The sequence below is a fragment of the Pogonomyrmex barbatus genome, unplaced genomic scaffold, assembly GCF_055798465.1.
Source record: "Pogonomyrmex barbatus isolate J1 unplaced genomic scaffold, ASM5579846v1 scaffold3, whole genome shotgun sequence".
Classification (NCBI taxonomy): domain Eukaryota; kingdom Metazoa; phylum Arthropoda; class Insecta; order Hymenoptera; family Formicidae; genus Pogonomyrmex; species Pogonomyrmex barbatus.
The window spans coordinates 13,201,313-13,223,833 of record NW_028297127.1 but is presented as its reverse complement, the minus strand read 5'-3'; the positions used below and the strand labels follow the sequence as shown (position 1 = coordinate 13,223,833).

The 22,521-nt window shown below is 29.7% G+C and overlaps 4 protein-coding genes and 5 pseudogenes across 4 annotated transcripts; 8 read left to right on the top strand and 1 right to left on the bottom strand.

The window, feature by feature from the left end:
• Positions 1–631: 631 nt before the first annotated feature.
• LOC105424573 (histone H4) lies at positions 632–1,254 on the bottom strand. The gene has a single exon (XM_011634876.3). It carries the CDS (start codon positions 1,218–1,220, stop codon positions 909–911), a length of 312 nt encoding a protein of 103 aa, XP_011633178.1. The 5' UTR covers positions 1,221–1,254; the 3' UTR covers positions 632–908.
• On the top strand, positions 1,253–4,550 carry LOC105424574 (15-hydroxyprostaglandin dehydrogenase [NAD(+)]-like). The gene is made up of 3 exons (XM_011634877.2): positions 1,253–1,712; positions 2,275–2,354; positions 2,948–4,550. The coding sequence occupies exon 3, from the start codon at positions 3,111–3,113 to the stop codon at positions 3,909–3,911; it is 801 nt and encodes a 266-aa protein (XP_011633179.2). The 5' UTR covers positions 1,253–1,712; positions 2,275–2,354; positions 2,948–3,110; the 3' UTR covers positions 3,912–4,550.
• Positions 4,551–5,252: 702 nt separating this feature from the next.
• LOC105424575 (15-hydroxyprostaglandin dehydrogenase [NAD(+)] pseudogene) lies at positions 5,253–7,849 on the top strand (annotated as a pseudogene).
• A 2,482-nt stretch (positions 7,850–10,331) lies between these two features.
• LOC105424578 (15-hydroxyprostaglandin dehydrogenase [NAD(+)] pseudogene) lies at positions 10,332–11,395 on the top strand (annotated as a pseudogene).
• A 2,810-nt stretch (positions 11,396–14,205) lies between these two features.
• LOC105424583 (15-hydroxyprostaglandin dehydrogenase [NAD(+)] pseudogene) lies at positions 14,206–15,167 on the top strand (annotated as a pseudogene).
• On the top strand, positions 15,111–16,181 carry LOC112552438 (15-hydroxyprostaglandin dehydrogenase [NAD(+)]-like; annotated as a pseudogene).
• A 1,561-nt stretch (positions 16,182–17,742) lies between these two features.
• On the top strand, positions 17,743–18,778 carry LOC148936086 (15-hydroxyprostaglandin dehydrogenase [NAD(+)] pseudogene; annotated as a pseudogene).
• A 25-nt stretch (positions 18,779–18,803) lies between these two features.
• On the top strand, positions 18,804–19,786 carry LOC148936085 (15-hydroxyprostaglandin dehydrogenase [NAD(+)]-like). The gene has a single exon (XM_089079772.1). It carries the CDS (start codon positions 19,246–19,248, stop codon positions 19,657–19,659), a length of 414 nt encoding a protein of 137 aa, XP_088935898.1. The 5' UTR covers positions 18,804–19,245; the 3' UTR covers positions 19,660–19,786.
• A 1,559-nt stretch (positions 19,787–21,345) lies between these two features.
• On the top strand, positions 21,346–22,387 carry LOC105424581 (15-hydroxyprostaglandin dehydrogenase [NAD(+)]-like). The gene has a single exon (XM_089079694.1). It carries the CDS (start codon positions 21,474–21,476, stop codon positions 22,257–22,259), a length of 786 nt encoding a protein of 261 aa, XP_088935820.1. The 5' UTR covers positions 21,346–21,473; the 3' UTR covers positions 22,260–22,387.
• Positions 22,388–22,521: the final 134 nt, after the last annotated feature.

The window sequence follows — 22,521 nt, the reverse complement described above, 5'->3', positions numbered from 1 at the left end:
TTAATTGCTCTGTGAGCAAACTTAGCTGCTTTTACTATCTTGGATGCGCTCGCAATCATCGTTATCATAATCTAGTAGCTTATAATGATTATCTCTAAATCACCTAACATTTCATTCGTATCCTTATCAGCAGATTGACAAATATCAACAATATTATAGCGAAAGTTATTACAAGCAAATAATTTATATAACCATACAGTTTATATTTCGATTCGCGTTCATAGAATTCCTTCCCCTCAGATGAAAGTTCTCTTTTTTTTATAGTATTCTCCAATTATTGAAAATAAAAATAGTGATGGACCGAAGAGTGATTGAGGTTAATAGAAATGACGAAGAATTGCGAATTTTTTTCCGTTTTCATTCACATTTCATGCATTCACTTTTAAACTGATATTTTATTTCTAAGTTTAATCTAAGTAATATGCAAATTACATATTGGTGCTACATCCACAAGTAATCGAACCACACATGTAGTATTACTACTTGTTGAATATGAAACTTTAGTGCGTTAAATTGATACTTAAAGCAGCAGCACGCACGCGTATTTCGATTTGCGAGATTGCGGATCGAACGTTATATTATCTACGATTTATTACTAAAAAAGAAAGAAAATGCATGTGCACTGTTGCAGTTTATTATAATTTTATCGAAAAATATTTATTTTTATACGATAGCTACGTAAAAATATCAAATTAAAAAACAAGCATCGGAGCAATTGAGACTTTACTTTTTATTAGTTTATTGGTAGTATTTTTATTTTTGTAAATCAAGTTATCTTCTATTAAATATTATATTAGAGTATTTAAAGATGTGTCTTGTATTGATGCTAAGAATATTCCCAACGTTATTAAGAATTGTTGGCCCTGAAAAGGGCCGTTGATTTGATTTTGATGATTGGAGGATCGCATTTAACCACCGAAACCGTACAGGGTTCTTCCTTGACGTTTCAGAGCGTAGACCACGTCCATAGCTGTTACAGTCTTCCTCTTAGCGTGCTCGGTGTAGGTTACAGCATCGCGGATGACGTTTTCCAAGAAGACTTTCAGGACGCCTCTGGTCTCTTCGTATATCAAGCCAGAAATACGCTTGACACCGCCACGTCTAGCCAATCGACGAATAGCAGGCTTGGTAATACCTTGAATGTTATCACGCAAGACCTTCCTATGGCGCTTCGCTCCTCCTTTTCCCAATCCCTTTCCTCCCTTTCCGCGACCAGTCATCTTGAACTAACTACGAAACTCACTAAAAGATCGCTCGACGAGAAGTGCTACCGATCTTGTTGCGTCACTCATTTATATAGTCACACTGGCAGTCATATCCCCTCTACGACAGCAACAGCCAATCATCAATACTGCCGTAGTATAGGCTAATGCCGCATCGTGGCGCGATTGTGCATTGAAAGTACATGTGAAATTAACCTCCTATATCATATTACGATTAAATATAACATTTTCTTACATATTGTATCATGTATCTTAAAAATGGCACGCATATTATGTTACATAAAAATATATATTATTTTTGACAAGTAATATGCAGCATTTGTCACGAATGCTTATACAATTTATCATCATTTATATTTAATATTACAAAATAATTTATTAATATACATTTACAATCAATCAGTTTTATATTTTATTGTTGTCTAAAACAAATAAGAAGCAAGGAAATATTAAGTACAAATAAGAAATTAAATTTTGAAGATACATCAAGTAATTGAATGTTTTAATATTGAATATTTATCATTAGAGGAAGATATAGATATGTATATATATATATTATATACATATATGTATTTATTTTATAAGCCAGAATTAAGAAATATGTCGGAAACATTTATCAGGCATTTATTGCGTAAAGTTTAATCATACATTTAGTTAGAATAACACAAAAATTCTAAATTTTGAAACCAACAATTTTAAAAGATTAATCTCAGAAATGACCCAGATTAAAGAAAAAAAATGGAATTAACTAAATTATTGGATAGCGTTTATTTTAACTTATTTCATACACAATCGTTAACATGTTTAAAATACGTGTTATTGTGGTTCAATTTACTTATAAAATTAATATTTTCCATTACATAAATACTATATAATTCTCGCCATATGTCTTTAAGACCGGTATTCATAATCGGTTCTTATATTTAAGACAATCTTAAGTAAAGTCTCTTAAGATATCATAAACCAATCACAGAGTTATATTAGTATCTTAAAATATTAGACCGTTTAAAAATAAATTATAAGTAACAGTTTATATACTTTGTATATTTAGTCAGAGATAACAATTGTTAACAATCAGATGCCACCTGGACTTCGTTGATATATTTTTGACAATTTGATGAATTCTAAAAGGTAATATCATTTATATTTTTATATAATTTTGTATTTCTAACTTCTTCTCTCTCATTTATATAATTTAACTCATATAAATTATTTTAATTATTATGCACAAATATTTATTTATAACGAATATGTAAAAATTTAAAAAATCTTAATAAATTAGTCTATTTGAAATCTTTTATAACGAAAAATTAAGAGCGAATAGAACTATATAATTACGAATTATAGTTATAACGATTAAAAACATCGATCACGTTTCATTTTCTAGATGATTTATTAACTATTTATTATATTTTTTTAATATTGACATTTTCACTTGTGATCTTCGTGACTTTTACTTTCGTTTATTTAAAATCTTCTTGTATATTTTAAATTTTATAAATGTTTGAACTAAAACATGTGTTTTCTTTTATATTTATCTCTTTATTCTTATTAACCGTTACAAGTGACAAAAATTAAACAGAGTCGAAATTTATTGCGATATACTTTAATTGATACTCTTAATTACTCCAAAATTTTGTAAATTGCATTGCAATAATATATAAAATATTTCTTCACATATAATGCATTGTCAAAAAATCAAATTCGTTCATTTCCATTTACAGATTTATCGAGGCATTGCCTTAAGTATCTCGAACGTGACGAGAAGAGATATTAAATCAAACGAATTCCATGAAAATTGAATTTTATTTACGGCATTGACTTTAACACTTATTGCGATTCTTTGAGAAATTTTTTATCTTTCGCTGAAGGTTTTGAAGAATCAGCATGATGTACGACGTACAGAATAAAATCGTAATGATCACTGGAGCAGCTCGCGGATTAGGCTACAAATATGCCGAGATATTACTTCGTAATGGTGCAAAATGTGTTGCCATAGTCGATTTGCCAACGTCGAACGGACAGGATGCAGCGGCGACATTGGAAAAGGAATTTGGAAAGGATAGAGCTGCCTTTTACGCCTGCGACGTAATTAAGGCAGAAGATCTGGAAAGGACGTTCAAGGAGATTGTGGAAACGTTCGAGGGGCTCGACATTATTATTAATAATGCTGGTATATTAGATGACAAACACTGGGAGCGGATGATCGAAGTCAATATCAAGGCGGTGATATGTGGCTCTCTCTTGGCAATGGACCATATGGGAAAACATAGAGGTGGCGAAGGTGGTGTAATCGTGAACATTGCATCGATAGCTGGATTAGTCCCATGTAGTTTTGCACCGATATATACCGCTACGAAATACGCCGTTCTTGGATTTAGTCAGGCTCTGTCACATACGTACGACGAGACTGGAGTACGAGTTCTTATCATGTGTCCCGGCTCTACGGACACTCGAATGACTAAAAATTTCTGGGATAGAACATGCGAACTTATTTATAGACTAAGTGAGGTTAGAAACGAAATAGGAACACTGAAATGTCTGAAACAATCTCCCGATCATGTAGCACTTGCAATGTTAGATCTCATCCAAAAGGGTGAAAATGGGGTTGCTTGGGTCAGCGAAAACGGTGAACCACCTTACGCCATAGATTTTATTCATTATTCCAAGCGAGCTCTGCCTGTATAAAAATTATATTTGATAACTTTTTTCGCATTTGTTAATAAAATAATATCGAGAAAACGCTCGATCATGTCTCTCAATGTCAAGATGGTGATACGTGGCACACTCTTGGCAATGACCATATAGTCAAACGTAATATTAACAAAGGTGTAGTAGTGAATATTTTATATACAGTCGGATTGTTTTTATACACCGTTTTTATATTCCGCCTCGAAATATGCGGTTCTCGAATTTTATTAGGCAACGACAGATTTGTATGATAAGATTGGATTATGAATTGTTGCCAGGCGTTACAGTAATAGCGTTAGTTGCAAATATTTTTGTAAAAATTTGTGACACTGTGAACGCTATATACGGCGATGTCGATAACTTCAAAAACCTTCCGACATAGTTAGTCGATTACGTACATTTGTAACGTTAGAACTTATCTTATCGTAACAAAAAATATGGGTCAGCGAAGATAATCAATTATCTTACGTAAGAATTTGTCTATTATTCCAAGTGATCTCTGTTTATATAAAAGTCATATTTAATAACATGTTTTATTTTTTTTCACAAGACCACATAATGATAAAACATTACATCAGTTATGTATAATTGATGACATATTTCAATCTTAAAATAAACACTTGATATTAAATTAGTTTTATGCATGAAATATTAAAATTCCCGAATAAAATCCTTAAAAACAGAAAATTCTTAAAGTTCTTTGTTGTCGATGACTTATATCTTACAAGCTGTGGATAATTTATTAATATAAATATTTGTGATTATTTGGATATTAAAAATGATATAATCTTTGATATTAATTATTAATTAGTAAATTACATATTCACATATTGAATATTTAAATTTTATCTTTTTTATATTTAATTATCAAATATTTTTATATATCAAATATTTATTACGCTTATATATAATCCAAGAATCCTCGCCAATGAGAAAAACGCAGTCTCAAAGTCAGGGAATACTTTGACTTAATCTCAACTAATAACTCTCGGTATGTTCTTGAATTTGCGGATAGATTAGAAATAATAAGCCTTTACTTTTTTATTATCTTTTTTTTATTTTTTCTACTTAGTCTTTTATTATATTTCTCTTTAATTATATTTTATGAAGTATATCATAGAGCTATTTTATGAAGTATATCATAGAGCTCGTACAGGACATTAAATCTTGACTTGGAGCAATACAAAATGCGAATAATTCTAAATATAACGACTTGCAAATAATTTCTTCTCGTTGACCTGAGATCTGTTTTTTGTGGACACTTCTACATGTGTTATTTCTTTGCCTGTTGTTTTAGGGCATTACGATATAAAATTATATACCATTAATATTATAATAACATTCTAGTCGCAAGCTTATAAACATCACTATCGGTTTCGTGCTATTTTGCAGATAATGTTTCAAATTTATGATTAAGGTTATGAGTCATCATTTTCCTCAAGAAATTTGGTTATCTAATCTGTACGTGATAGTGCTCCGCATAAATAATTACACGAACTTCCTACTTATGATACTAACTTATGGTAAATAATTGGTTTTATGATTTTTTAGATAAAATTACGAGTATATTCTTATAACGCTTTTGCTCCTCTTTTCCAGATTTATTTTTCTTATATTAGCTGGAATTATATAATCATGTTTCCTGTATTTTCTACTTAAGCATTATTATACTTATATTTTTTTATTGATGCTTAAATAATTTTAAGGTAAAGATTTCTTTTTAAAAAAGTCTTTATTTATTAGCTATGCCTTATGTGTTTTCTAGTGTGCGGTACTTTATATATAATAATATTTTTAAAAAATGAATTTGAATTTAAATTTTTGACATGCTTTTGTACAAAAATAACAAATTAGTACATAAATATCATTAAATTTTTTGCATAAACTTTAAGCATAAACTTTATTCGTAATGATGGGCTATTTAAAATAAAGACATCTTTTTAATGTTGAAAGAAAAAATAAGAATATAGGATTCTGTTAAATAAAAAGTATTCTAGTATATATTTCTACCCTAATAATATATTCTCTGCTTTCAGTATTGGGCAACATAGATTAGTGCTCGGAATTAATTGTCCAATTTCGAAAGCGACGCTATTAATTTTTTCATTATTGCTTGAAGTTTGATAGCCGAGCTGTTGATTACACATGCGATACTCAGCTTCAAAGGCGTTTCAGAAATATTAAAATCGTATCTTTCGCCAAATAGTCATTAAAACATTAGTCTTATTAAATAATTTTTATTTTCCTAAATGATAGCACATTAAATTTTTTATTATGAATATACTCGTTATCATTATGATTTCTCAGCATAACTTTTAAATGTTAACGACTTGTGAATGACTTGAACTTTCAATATTTAATATTTATTCTACAGTAAAATGTTTTTGTAAAATGTATTATTGATTCTTATTTGAATTTTAACACTACAATTTCATAAAAAACAAATTAATTGCATTATTGCGAATTACTTATAATAAAGAGTCATTAAAACATCATTAAGCATTTCACAAAAGTACGTATTATATAAATAACTAATAACAAGACATAGCAAAACAAGATTGATATTAAGACATTCATCTTGATGACAAGAAATATTAAGACGAATGAGTTCCATATAAGGTGTATTTTATACACAGCTTAATTACACTTTACAATTCGTTAAACAAGTCCATATCCTTCTGTTCTGAAGACTTTAAGAGATCATAATGTACATCGTAGAAAATAAAACTGTAATCACTGGAATGTAACGTAATATTTGAAGGAAGTATTATTTGTTGCTTTATCGTTTCCCTTACTCTCACTAAAACAAGATAAGATGTGACGATATGTTGGTTATATTATATTACTTTGTGCACAGTATTAGACAGTACTACACAATTATCATTCATTGAGGTTCACATCTCGTTGAAGCTTCAAGAGATAAGCAAAATGTACAACGTAGAGAATAAAACAGTGATGATCACTGGAGCAGCTCGCGGATTGGGCTATAAGTATGCCGAAATATTACTTCGTAATGGTGCAAAATATGTTGCCATGGTCGACTTGCCAACATCGAACGGACAGAATGCAGCGGCGACATTAGAAAAGGAATTCGGGAAGGGTCGTGCTGTCTTTTACGCCTGCGACGTGACGAAGGCAGAAGATTTGGAAAAAGTATTCAAGAAGACCGTTGATACATTTAAGGGGCTCGATATTATTATTAACAACGCTGGTATGGTGAACGATAAACGCTGGGAGGAAATGATCGATCTCAATGTCAACGCACTGATACGTGGCTCGTTCTTGGCAATGGATTACATGGGAAAACATAATGGTGGCAAAGGCGTAATCGTGAATATCTCATCTACAGTCGGAGTATCCCCAAATTATTTTTTACCGATATATTCCGCTTCGAAACACGCTGTTGTTGGATTTAGTCAGTCTCTAGCAGATTTGTACGACAAGACTGGTGTACGAGTAGTTATCATGTGTCCAGGCGTTACATTAACAGAATTGGTTGCAAACATTTCAAATAAAATACATGACTCTATCGGCAATGTGTTAGGCAATGTTGATGATTTACTTAAGGATTTTCCGAAACAGTCAACCGACCACGTAGCACTTGCAATGTTAGATCTTATTCAAAAGAGTAAAAACGGAGCTGTTTGGATCAGTGAAGGTGGTGAGCCATCTTACGCCGTAGATTTTATTCATTATTCCAAACGGTCTCTACCCGTATAAAAATTATATTTGATAACTTGTTTTCTTTTGTTTTTTTTTCTTCATTGAAATAATGTTTGCTAGATCTTATATCAGTTATGTATTTCAAATTATGTCAAATTTAAAATAAATTTATTCAAAATAAATATGAAAGAAAAATGTAAAAGAGAATAGGAGTGAGCAAATTAATTATTACAATTTGTATGATACGTTCAAATAAAATCCTTAAAACAAAATCATATCATGTTACAAAATATGAATAATTTATTAACCTAAATACATATAATTCTTTATATCAAAATTATAATATCTTTAAAATTGACGATATCTTTAAAATTGATTAGTATAAATTATATATTCATATTGTTTAAGGTAAAATAAATATTTTTATAACAATAATGATAATTACAGCCGATATATGTTCATCAAGACAATGCTTATCACGAAATTTAAAAAATTGAAAAGTGAAAAATACGATACGAAAACCCAGTCTGTCGATGGAAGCCTCTATTGTCTATTTGTTGAAACATATATCGGCTGTAATTATCATTATTGTTATTCTTCATGCGGCACTTAAGCGTTCTTTCAAAATTATTTATCCGGTTATTGCGATAAATATTATCACATGCCTCAGTGGTCGAATGAATAAGACACTCGCGCGTTAAGCGAGCGATCTCTGGCTGGGGTAATATTTTTTGCAATAAAAATAATTTCCAATAATCGGGGATCAATCGATTTCAAATTTGATTATCGATTTAATAGGGAAGGGGTAAAATTTAGATTTAGCTTTGAGTAGACTATATTACAAGATCGTTGAATTAACGACACATAGTTCGCGATAAACATTGTCTTGAAATTTAGAAAAGTAAAACATTGTTCGACACGAAGACCCAATCTGCCGATGGAAGCCTCTATTGTCTATTTGTTGAAATATCGTTATATTTTATTGTTGCTCAATGTAAGTAAAAAATGAAAAATTAATAATTAAAATGTTCAGCAGTATAATAGTATTTGAAGAAATATACATAAATTTTTACAAAAATGAAGAATTTTTCTATTGTAAAAATCTTTTTTATATTTATACATATCTATATATCTTTAAAATTCTTTAAAATCTTTAAAATTATAAAGATAAATGATCAACATTTTATTTTTTGTAAATATTTGTTTTTGAATTGTATCATATTTCAAAAATTTATAGTCTATAAAATTTACAGAATATTTTAGTATTCAAATTCTCCCGAACAATAAATTTTTCTTCAGAATATATCAATTTGCGTTGAAATGTAATAATATAATCATATTTTCCACGTTTTATGTTCAAGCAACATTATTGTTAATTTACACTTTTATAAATTGCATTTATAATTAAACAATTTTAAGCAAAAATGTGTTAAAGAAATATTTTTTTGTTGGCCTTGTGATTTTATAATGTGATTATACGATACACCACATGCGTACAACATTATTTTGCAAATAATTTTTAATTTTTAAAATTCTTTTGCGCTATAGCAACAAACTAATAATAAATTTTGATATATTTATGTTTTTCTCTTTGATAACACTTATATATTACGTATATTTTTTTATTAAGGAGATTTAATGACAAATAGACTTTTCAAAATTTGAAAGCGGTTTTCTATTAAATAGCTTAAACAACAAAATTCGAACTAAAGAAACAAATTAACACGTAAATATTAAATTTTTTAATATGCGAATTCGATTTCCGGTACTAAAAATTCCAGTTTAAGAAAGATATTTTCATCTTTTTTACGTTTGGTAAACAAGACAAAAATTAATAGAGTTATTTAGAAAATATTTTGTTTTGACTACATATTCTCTTTTCACAACACTGGATTTTACATTATCATTCTGATAATGCGCTAAAAAAGTTAATATCTCCTTGAAGCTTCAAGGAGATCAGCATAATATATATAGTATAATGTTTAAGATATATGTAGCATGATATATAAAGTATATAATGAATATGTAATAATTACTGGTGCAACTGATAAAAAAGATATAAATACACACACACACACACACACACACACACACACACACACACACACACACACACACACACACACACACACACACACACACACACACACACACACATATATATAAATATCGGTATAATATATAACAATTACTTTGTAATAATACAAAATGTGTTGCTATGATAAATTTGTTAAAACGGACAGGATAGAACAACAATGTTGGAAAACTAATTAGGAAAAAATCGTATTGTCTTTTACGCTACAACATGACGACGACAGAAGATTTGAAAAAGATATTCAAGAAGATCTTAAATATATTCGAAAGATTCAATATTATTAACAACAATGCTATTAACAACAAATTATTTTCTTATGATATTATATTCTTGCTCTTTTCCATACATTTTCCTTTTTCTTGATCGATCAGTCTGAACATTTCATTACATTTTTGTTGCTATTATTTATATTTTAACAGAATAAATTTTAATTGTTAGCAACTATATGATTTGAGATCTTTAAATTTAGTTCCATAGGAAGATATTTTTGTGGAAATATTATTGAAGCACTTAGTTATCAACATTTGAATTCTACTGAGTTTCAACAACTTTTCAGATAACAAGTCAAACTTAGATAATGCTTAAATATAAATTTATCAACAAATTATTATCAAGAATGTCATAAAAATGATAAGAAAAAAATAAGCTATGTGAGTGTATATATAAGCTGCATTCTGTACATAAGATGAATTATTCAATCTTAAGATTCGTTGAAATTCATATTGTGTTGATAAATTTCAAGAGAGCGACATAATGTACAACGTAGAGAATAAAACAGTGATGATCACTGGAGCAGCTCGCGGATTGGGCTATAAGTATGCCGAAATATTACTTCGTAATGGTGCAAAATATGTTGCCATGGTCGACTTGCCAACATCAAACGGACAGAATGCAGCGGCGACATTGGAAAAGGAATTCGGGAAGGATCGTGCTGTCTTTTACGCCTGCGACGTGACGAAGGCAGAAGATTTGGAAAAAGTATTCAAGAAGACCGTTGATACATTTAAGGGGCTCGACATTATTATTAACAACGCTGGTATGCTGAACGATAAACGCTGGGAGAAAATGATCGATCTCAATGTCAACGCACTGATACGTGGCTCGTTCTTGGCAATGGATTACATGGGAAAACATAATGGTGGCAAAGGCGGTATAATCGTGAATATTTCATCTATAATCGGATTATCCTCATGTTATTTTTTACCGATATATTCCGCTTCGAAACACGCCGTTGTTGGATTTAGTCAGTCTCTAGCAGATTTGTACGACAAGACTGGAGTACGAGTAGTTATCATGTGTCCAGGCGTTACATTAACAGAATTGGTTGCAAACATTTCAAATAAAATACATGACTCTATCGGCAATGTGTTAGGCAATGTTGATGATTTACTTAAGGATTTTCCGAAACAGTCAACCGACCACGTAGCACTTGGAATGTTAGATCTTATTCAAAAGGGTAAAAACGGTTCTGTTTGGGTCAATGAAGGTGCTGAAGCACCTTACGCCGTGGACTACGTTCATTATTCCAAGCGATCTCTGCCTGTATAAAAATTATATTTGATAACTGGTCTTGTATTTTTCAATAAAATAACATAATGTTTACTGAACATTATATCAGATGTGTATGTGAAATAAAGTCAAATCTAAAATAAATAATGTAAAAGTCAGATTGATTATATTCGTAAAATAGTAATAGGCTGAAATAAAGTCTTTGAAGTAAAAAGCTCTCATAGCTTTTATTCTGAAATTTGATTTATGATTTATCATTTTACATCACAAAATAATTTATTAATATAAATGCGATTTGATTGACTATATTAAAAATTATAATATCTATAAAGTTTTTGGCGATTGATACAAATTACATATTTGTATCATACATTTAATACGCATTTCTTTGTGAATAATACCTATATACAACACACACACACACACACACACACACACACACACACACACACACACACACACACATATATATATATAATACGTATATACATATAATACATAATAATATATATATATTACACATTATTGTATATCTGCGTATGTTATAATGTTTTTTAATACGTTTTATTACGTAATATTTCACGAAAGATCATATGTGTTGTGTTTCCTCCTAGATTAAATTGGAAATTTATGATATCAACGCGTTTAGCCGTTAATGTCTTAAACATAATATGACTTTCCTCTTTCGATATCTGTATCATCAAATACAGTATTATAGTTCAAATAATTAGCGGACATTAATCGTGCAATTAGAAAGATTAAAAAAATAATCAAACATATATTTTTTCCTTCTTATTTAATATTAAATAATTCGACTTTGGGGAATAAAATTGGACAAATTATTTAGAAATTTTACGAATTTTTCTTATCGTATCGGATTGTTATATGGTCTTTCGGCACTGTAAACAAAAATTTTACATAATTCAATAATTTACAAAAGATCAAATTATCTAGATCCTTGTCTCTAGCGGTGAAATGCAATACAAAGACGTTACTCTGATAACATATATAACTCTAAAGAAATATATGTTCGACGTAGATCGCTCGAACACTCGTTTGAAACTATTTCTAGAGAAAAAATTCTACTCCCTCCATAGCCTGAGCTTCAGCTATCAATTCATGTGACCAGACTCTTCGCCAATGAGAAAATGACTTTTCTAAATTCAGGAGATATCTTTTTAATTTCAAACCATTCGTGCTACTTCGAAATCAGTAACTTTTCATTGGTAAATCTTGAAGATTTAGCATTTCTTAAAATCTATGTTTCACCCATTAAAATTTGTTATCGTGATCTTAACAGTTAGTTTACTGAATTACTTTTGATCAGCTTTCTCTAACTCACTATTCGGGGAGAGAAGCAGAGACACGAGTTGTCGCTAACATTAATAATTTGATTAATCATCTTACAAAAATGCCAAGAGTATCAGTTGCAGCAAAATAATTTAGTGGACTACAACAAGCCGAATCCACCAGAGCTATCAAATCAATTAACAGTGAGTCCAACTTCCTTATTTTATTTTATTTCTATATATATTTTTTCTTTATTGGCTTATTTCATTTTTTGGGTTTACGTATTTGTTTTGGGTTTATATAATTGCTTGTGATGTGAAGATCTATCTCTCACTGCCTCCCTCACACACACCCAAACACACACACACACACACACACACACACTCTCTCTCTCTCTCTCTCTCTCTCTCTCTTTCCAATCGCATTACGATATAAAATTATATAGCATTACGACTAGAATATTCTATCGCAAGCTTGTATGCATTACATCGGTGTCATGCTATCTTACAAATAATGTTTGAAATTTATGATTAAGATCATGAGTCGATTTTCTTCAAGAAATTTTGTTATCTCATCTGCATGTGATAGCTCCGCACGTAACACAGAAAATCACACGAACTTTCTACTAATGATACTAATGTGTGTGATAAATACCTTGGCTTTATGATATTCTAGATGTATTTTCTTATGATGTTTTGTTCCTTTTTTCCCGATTTATCTTTCTCATATTAAGCTGGAATTATATAATTGTGTTTTCTGTATTTCCTACTCTAGCAAAATTATTATACTTACATTTTTCCATCGATGCTTAAATAAATTTTGAGATAAATATTTTTTTTTAGAGAAGTGTTTATTTTTTAGCTATGCCTTATGTGTTTTCTAATGATGTGCGGTACTCTATATGTAATGTTTTACAAGAAATGAATGTAAATTTAAATTTTTGACATGCTTTTGTATGCAACAAATTAGTACATAAATATCATTAAATTTTTTGATAAATATGAATTTTGTTTGTAATAATGAGTTATTTAAAATAAAAACGCTTCTTTATCGCTTTCTTAACACTGGGAGAAAAAAATAAGAATATGGAATTCTGTTAAATAAAAAGTATTTTACCCTGACTATATTCTCTGTTTTCAGTATTGGATAGATTAATACTCGGAACTATTTGCCCAATTTCGAAAACGATGCTATTATTATCGGAATTATTTGCCCAATTTCGAAAACGATGCTATTATTATCTTCATTATCACTCAAAGTTTGATAACCAAGCCGCTGATTATATGTGCGATACTCAGCTTCAAAAGTGTTTCATGACAGAAATACTGAAATCGTACCTTTCGTCAAACAATCATTAAAACATTTGTCTTATTAAATAATTTTTATTTTCCTAAATGATGGAACATTAAATTTTTTATTATAAATATACTCGTTATTATGATAATTTCTCAGCATAACTTTTAAGTGTTAACTAAATGACTTGATCCTTTATTATTTAATATTTATTCTATAGTAAAATGTTTTTGTAAAATGTATTATTGATTCTTATTTGAATTGTAACACTAATAATTTCTTAGATAACAAATTAATTGCATTAAAATGATTTATAAAAAAAAGTCAACAAAGGATCATTAAGCATTTCACAAAAGTAATAATGAGAAATATTAAGATGAATAAATCCTATATAAGCTACACTTTATACACAGCTTTACACACACTAACTTTACAGGTCGCTCAAAAAGTTCACACCGTGCTAAAGGCTTTAAGAGATCGGCACAATGTACACTGTAGAAAATAAAACTATAATGATCACTGGAGCAGCTCGCGGAATGGGCTACAAGCATGCCGAAACTTTGCTTCAATGGTGCAAAACGTATCGCTATCATCGACTTGCCAACATCGAAAGGTCAGACTGCAGCAGCTACGTTGGAGGAAGAATTTGGAAAGGACAGTGCTCTCTTCATTGGTTGCGATATAACGAAATCAGAAGATTTGCAGAAGACATTCAAGGAAGTCATTGATGCATTCGAAGGACTTGATATTCTTATCAACAACGCTGGTGTAGACAATAATTGGGAACGAACGATTGATGTCAATATGAAGGCACTGATACATAGTTCTTTTTTGGCGATGGATTATATGGGAAAGCATAAAGGCGGCAAAGGCGGTGTAATCGTGAACGTTGCATCTCAACTTGCATTGTATCCATGTTTTTTTTTACCAGTATACACGACTACGAAACATGGAGTTCTCGGATTTAGTCAAGCTTTAGCAGATTTGTACGATAAGACTGGAGTACGAGTTTTAATCATGTGTCCCGGTTATACAGAGACTGAACTGGGTAAAAATATCTCCGACAAAAGCTGTGATCTTGTCCGCACTGTACTAGGTAACGTTGACGACGGATTCAAGGATTATCCAAAACAATCCGTTGAGCATGTTGCACTTGCAATGTTAGATCTTATCCAAAAAGGTAAAAACGGAGCTGCTTGGATCAGCGAAGGTGGACAATCACCTTACGCCATAGATTTTGTCCATTATTCTAAGCGAGCTGTGCCTGTATAAAAATTATATTGATAATTCTTCTTGGGAGTTAAAATAAAATAACATAAATAACGTAATATTATAAAGCTTACAAGATGTTGTATCAATTGTATAAATTGAAATTATTTGAAATAAATGGTATAAAAACCGTATTAATAATACACATAAAATATAAATTCCCTTACAAATGAAGTTCTTAAAGTACGTTATAATTTTTATTATATAGTTTTTATTCTGAAATTTCATATATAGTTTATCTTATATATTAGAAAATATGAAATTTAATAACATAAATACATATAATTCTTTATATTAGAAATTGTATTATTTTTAAGAAATATTGGCGATGTATATTAATTACATATTTTGTATCGTACATAAAAGCTACGATTAATGGAACATTACAAACAATAAAATAAACAGCTACTTTGGAGAAAGAATTTGGAAAAGATCGTGCCATCTTTATCGCTTGCGATATAACGAAATCAGAAGATTTGCAGAAGTCGTCGATACATTCGAGGGACTTGATATTCTTATTAATAATGCTGGTATATTAAATACTGAAAACAGATCGATGTTAATATCAAGGCACTGATATACAGTTCTTTTTTGGCGATGGATTACGATGGGGAAGCATAAAGGCGGCAAAGGCGGTGTAATCATGAACGTTGCATCTGTAGCCGCATTGCATCCATTTTCTTTTCTACCAGTATACACGGCTACGAAACATGGAGTCCTCGGATTTAGTCAATCTTTAGCAGATTTGTATGATAAGACTGGAGTACGAGTTATAATTATATGTCCGGGTTATACAGAGACTGAAATGACTGAAAATGTCTTCGACAAAACCTGTGATTTTGTCCGCACTGTACTAGACAACATTGATGACACAGTCATCAATCGCAAATATCCAAATCAATCTGTTGAGCACGTTGCACTAGCAATGTTAGATCTTATCCAGAAAGGTAAGAACGGAGCTGCTTGGGTCTGTGAAGGTGGTCAACCTTATGCCGCAGATTTGGTCAATTATACCAAACGAGCTGTGCCTGTATAAAAATTATATTGACGATTCTTCTTGGAGTTTAAATAAAATAACGTAATGTTACAAAGTATTATATCAATTATATAAATTGAAATTATTTGAAATAAATGATATAAAAGCCGTATTAATCATATTCATAAAATATAAATGCCCTTGAAAATGAACAGTCCTTAAAATATAATAAAGTTAAAGTATAATAGTTAAAGTATAATACTTAAAGTATAATAGTAAAATAGTCCTTGTAATTTTTATTTTGAAATGTCAGAATAAACTTTCACAACTTATCCTAATAAAATTACCTTTTAAAAAAGATAAAAAAATAACGCCTAAATTCACGCGCCCGTTTTCTTATTTATGTAAAAGAAAGAATTTTATACAAAAATTTCCATCTACAAAAGTCTTTTTGATAATAAATTTCATATCGGTACAAAAGATGTGATATGAAGAACTGGTGCCAACTGTTAATTTAATAAAATGAAAAGAGCTTTACATTGAAATACATTTTATTTTGTAATTCATTTTTATTTGAAAAATCGTTTCATTATTTCTACAAAAAACATGATATCAAAAATTGGCACAAACTTTTAATTATATGAAGTAGAAAAGAAACTTTGTAAAGGTGAAAAAAGATGTTATCAATCCAAAATTAATTTGTAGTTGCCAAAAAAGTTTTTTATTAAATTATTGTATTTCTGTTTATATAAAAATAAAATATAAAAGAAAATCTAATGTGAAGAAAAAAAAACGACATCATAATTTCTTTTGGTCCTTTTATATATTCTTCAAGTATTGCTATATTTCAAAACTTTACTTTATTTAGAAAATATTTTAATATCGAATACGTCCGTGCAACAAATATTTTGTTTTAAATTTTAATTTATCTGTTTGTGAGTGATATTGTAACGATGTAATGGCATTTTCTGTTTTTTGTACTTAAGCAATATTATTGTAACTTGAATTTTTGTGAATTATATTTACAGTTACATAATTTTAAGGCAAGAGTATTTCAAAGAAATATTTATTTGTTGTTTGTGCCTTCTAATACTTCTAAACGATTGTGCGTGATTGTGATTTTCTGAATGTAATATTTTACAAAAAAATGTTTAATTTCTATAATATTTATGCATTAGAGCAAATTAATAATAAACATATTGCTATAATCGACTTGCCAACATCGAAATCAGAAGACATTGAAGATTTGCAGAAGACGTTCAAGGAAGTCGTCGATACATTCGAGAGACTTGATATTCTTATCAATAATGCTAATAAAAAAATGTTTATTTATTAGTTGTATCTTGTTACATTTGCAGGCATGACTGCTGCATTTTACGTGATATTTTATAAAATATATTTACTTTCTAAAATGTTTATACATTAAAGTTATAGAGTAGCATTAAATTTTAATTGTTTTTTTTTATACGATATACCCATATTTTTTTATACAATAAATAAGCTGCTCCCTTCTAAGCTTAAATACAATTTCTTAAATAATTTGAAAAACAAAATTCGGGCTGGAATAACAAATTTACACGTTAGATATTAGCAAGTAAATTATTAAATTTTTTAGATATAAACTTGCTTCGTGTTTCTAGCATAATATATTTTAGTTTAAACTCTAATTTTTAAACTTTAATTTTAATTTTTATCAGTGATGATAAGATAAAATTATATTAAACAAAATATATTTTGCGTTAGCTACGTTTTCTTTATGGTTAATCTAATCCGTAGCATTGAACAGTCCAGTTCGTTTGAAGATCTTTCGTTTGAAGATCACATATCGTTGAAGCTTCAGTAGATCACCAAAATGTATAATATACATAATAAAACTGCAATGATTACTGGAGCAGCTCGCGGAATAGGCTACAAATATGCCGAAACACTACTTCGTAATGGTGCAAAACGTATCGCTATTATCGACTTACCAACATCGAATGGTCAAAATGCAGCAGCTACTTTGGAAAAAGAATTTGGAAAGGATCGTGCCATCTTCATCGCTTGCGATATAACGAAATCAGAAGATTTGCAGAAGACGTTCAAGGAAGTCGTCGATACCTTCGAAAAACTTGATATTCTTATCAACAACGCTGGTATAGTAGGCAATAATTGGGAACGAACGATTGATGTCAATATGAAGGCACTGATAGATAGTTCTTTTTTGGCGATGGATTACATGGGGAAGCATAAAGACGGCAAAGGCGGTGTAATCGTGAATGTTGCATCTACAGCCGCATTGCATCCACTTTCTGTTCTACCAGTATACACGGCTACGAAACATGGAGTCCTCGGATTTAGTCAGGCTTTAGCAGATTTCTACGATAAGACTGGAGTACGAGTTTTAATTATGTGTCCAGGTTATACAGAGACTGAACTGGGTAAAAATGACAGAAGCTGTGATTTTATTCTCAATGTATTAGGTAACGTTGACGACAAATTCAAGAATTATCCAAAACAATCCGTTGAGCCTGTTGCACTTGCAATGTTAGATCTTATCCAAAAAGGTAAAAACGGAGCTGCTTGGGTCAGCGAAGGTGGACAACCACCTTACGCCGTAGATTTTGTCCATTATTCTAAGCGAGCTGTGCCTGTATAAAAATTATATTGATAATTCTTCTTGGGAGTTAAAATAAAATAACATAAATAATGTAATATTATAAAGCTTACAAGATGTTGTATCAATTGTATAAATTGAAATTATTTGAAATAAATGGTATAAAAACCGTATTAATAATACACATAAAATATTCCCTTACAAATGAAGTTCTTAAAGTACGTTATAATTTTTATTATAGTTTTTATTCTGAAATTTCATATATAGCTTATCTTATATATCAGAAAATATGAAATTTAATAACATAAATACATATAATTCTTTATATTAGTAATTGTATTATTTTTAAGAAATATTGGCGATGTATATTAATTACATATTTTGTATCGTACATAAAAGCTACGATTAATGGAACATTACAAACAACAAAATAAACAGCTACTTTGGAGAAAGAATTTGGAAAGGATCGTGCCATCTTTATCGCTTGCGATATAACGAAATCAGAAGATTTGCAGAAGTCGTCGATACATTCGAGGGACTTGATATTCTTATTAATAATGCTGGTATATTAAATACTGAGAGCAGATCGATGTTAATATCAAGACACTGATATATAGTTCTTTTTTGGCGATGGATTACGATGCGGAAGCATAAAGGCGGCAAAGGCGGTGTAATCATGAACGTTGCATCTGTAGCCGCATTGCATCCATTTTCTTTTCTACCAGTATACACGGCTACGAAACATGGAATCCTCGGATTTAGTCAATCTTTAGCAGATTTGTATGATAAGACTGGAGTACGAGTTATAATTATATGTCCGGGTTATACAAAGACTGAAATGACTGAAAATGTCTTCGACAAAACTTGTGATCTTGTCCGCACTGTACTAGGCAACATTGATGACACAGTCATCAATCGCAAATATCCAAATCAATCTGTTGAGCATGTTGCACTAGTAATGTTAAATCTTATCCAGAAAGGTAAGAACGAAGCTGCTTGGGTCTGTGAAGGTGGTCAACCTTATGCCGCAGATTTGGTCAATTATACCAAATGAGCTGTGCCTGTATAAAAATTATATTGACGATTCTTCTTGGAGTTTAAATAAAATAACGTAATGTTACAAAGTATTATATCAATTATATAAATTGAAATTATTTGAAATAAATGATATAAAAGCCGTATTAATCATATTCATAAAATATAAATGCCCTTGAAAATGAACAGTCCTTAAAATATAATAAAGTTAAAGTATAAAGTATAATACTTAAAGTATAATAGTAAAATAGTCCTTATAATTTTTATTTTGAAATGTCAGAATAAACTTTCAGTACAACTTATCCTAATAAAATTACCTTTTAAAAAAGATAAAAAAATAACGCCTAAGTTCACGCGCCCGTTTTCTTATTTATGTAAAAGAAAGAATTTTATACAAAAATTTCCATCTACAAAAGTCTTTTTGATAATAAATTTCATATCGGTACAAAAGATGTGATATGAAGAACTGGTGTCAACTGTTAATTTAATAAAATGAAAAGAACTTTACATTGAAATACATTTTGTAATTCATTTTTATTTGAAAAAGCGTTTCATTATTTCTACAAAAAACATGATATCAAAAATTGGCACAAACTTTTAATTATATGAAGTAGAAAAGAAACTTTGTAAAGGTGAAAAAAGATGTTATCAATCCAAAATTAATTTGTAGTTGCCAAAAAAGTTTTTTATTAAATTATTGTATTTGTGTTTATATAAAAATAAAATATAAAAGAAAATCTAATGTGAAGAAAAAAAAACATCATAATTTCTTTTGGTCCTTTTATGTATTCTTCAAGTATTGCTATATTTCAAAACTTTACTTTATTTAGAAAATATTTTAATATCGAATACGTCCGTGCAACAAATATTTTGTTTTAAATTTTAATTTATCTGTTTGTGAGTGATATTGTAACGATGTAATGGCATTTTCTGTTTTTTGTACTTAAGCAATATTATTGTAACTTGAATTTTTGTGAATTACATTTACAGTTACATAATTTTAAGGCAAGAGTATTTCAAAGAAATATTTATTTGTTGTTTGTGCCTTCTAATACTTCTAAGCGATTGTGCGTGATTGTGGTTTTCTGAATGTAATATTTTACAAAAAAATGTTTAATTTCTATAATATTTATGCATTAGAGCAAATTAATAATAAACATATTGCTATAATCGACTTGCCAACATCGAAATCAGAAGACATTGAAGATTTGCAGAAGACGTTTAAGGAAGTCGTCGATACATTCGAGGGACTTGATATTCTTATCAATAATGCTAATGGAAAAATGTTTATTTATTAGTTGTATCTTGTTACATTTGTAGGCATGACTGTGCTGCACTTTACGTGATATTTTATAAAATATATTTACTTTCTAAAATGTTTATACATTAAAGTTATAGAGTAGCATTAAATTTTAATTGTTTTTTTTTATACGATATACCCATATATTTTTTTATATAATAAATAAGCTGCTCCCTTCTAAGCTTAAATACAATTTCTTAAATAATTTGAAAAACAAAATTCGGGCTGGAATAACAAATTTACACGTTAGATATTAGCAAGTAAATTATTAAATTTTTTAGATATAAACTTGCTTCGTGTTTCTAGCATAATATATTTTAGTTTAAACTCTAATTTTTAAACTTTAATTTTAATTTTTATCAGTGATGATAAGATAAAATTATATTAAACAAAATATATTTTGCGTTAGCTACGTTTTCTTTCTGTTTAATCTAATCCGTAGCATTGAACAGTCCAGTTCGTTTGAAGATCTTTCGTTTGAAGATCTTTCGTTTGAAGATCACATATCGTTGAAGCTTCAGTAGATCACCAAAATGTATAATATACATAATAAAACTGCAATGATTACTGGAGCAGCTCGCGGAATAGGCTACAAATATGCCGAAACATTACTTCGTAATGGTGCAAAACGTATCGCTATCATCGACTTACCAACATCGAATGGTCAAAATGCAGCAGCTACTTTGGAGAAAGAATTTGGAAAGGATCGTGCCATCTTCATCGCTTGCGATATAACGAAATCAGAAGATTTGCAGAAGACGTTCAAGGAAGTCGTCGATACCTTCGAAAAACTTGATATTCTTATCAACAACGCTGGTGTAGTAGGCAATAATTGGGAACGAACGATTGATGTCAATATGAAGGCACTGATAGATAGTTCTTTTTTGGCGATGGATTACATGGGGAAGCATAAAGGCGGCAAAGGCGGTGTAATCGTGAATGTTGCATCTATAGCCGCATTGCATCCGCTTTCTGTTCTACCAGTATACACGGCTACGAAACATGGAGTCCTCGGATTTAGTCAGGCTTTAGCAGATTTCTACGATAAGACTGGAGTACGAGTTTTAATTATGTGTCCAGGTTATACAGAGACTGAACTGGGTAAAAATGAGAGAAGCTGTGATTTTATTCTCAATGTATTAGGTAACGTTGACGACGAATTCAAGAATTATCCAAAACAATCCATTGAGCCTGTTGCACTTGCAATGTTAGATCTTATTCAAAAAGGTAAAAATGGAGCTGCTTGGGTCAGCGAAGGTGGACAACCACCTTACGCCGTAGATTTTGTCCATTATTCTAAGCAAGCTGTGCCTGTATAAAAATTATATTGATAATTCTTCTTGGGAGTTAAAATAAAATAACGTAAATAACGTAATATTATAAAGCTTACAAGATGTTGTATCAATTGTATAAATTGAAATTATTTGAAATAAATGGTTTAAAAACCGTATTAATAATACACATAAAATATAAATTCCCTTACAAATGAAGTTCTTAAAGTACGTTATAATTTTTATTATAGTTTTTATTTTGAAATTTCATATATAGCTTATCTTATATATCAGAAAATATATATAATTT

What these genes read in the sequence shown, in the direction of transcription:
- LOC148936085 (XM_089079772.1), top strand. Translation starts at nt 19,246, where the DNA reads ATGCGGAAGCATAAAGGCGGCAAAGGCGGTGTAATCATGAACGTTGCA.
- LOC105424574 (XM_011634877.2), top strand. Translation starts at nt 3,111, where the DNA reads ATGATGTACGACGTACAGAATAAAATCGTAATGATCACTGGAGCAGCT.
- LOC105424581 (XM_089079694.1), top strand. Translation starts at nt 21,474, where the DNA reads ATGTATAATATACATAATAAAACTGCAATGATTACTGGAGCAGCTCGC.
- LOC105424573 (XM_011634876.3), bottom strand. Translation starts at nt 1,220, where the DNA reads ATGACTGGTCGCGGAAAGGGAGGAAAGGGATTGGGAAAAGGAGGAGCG.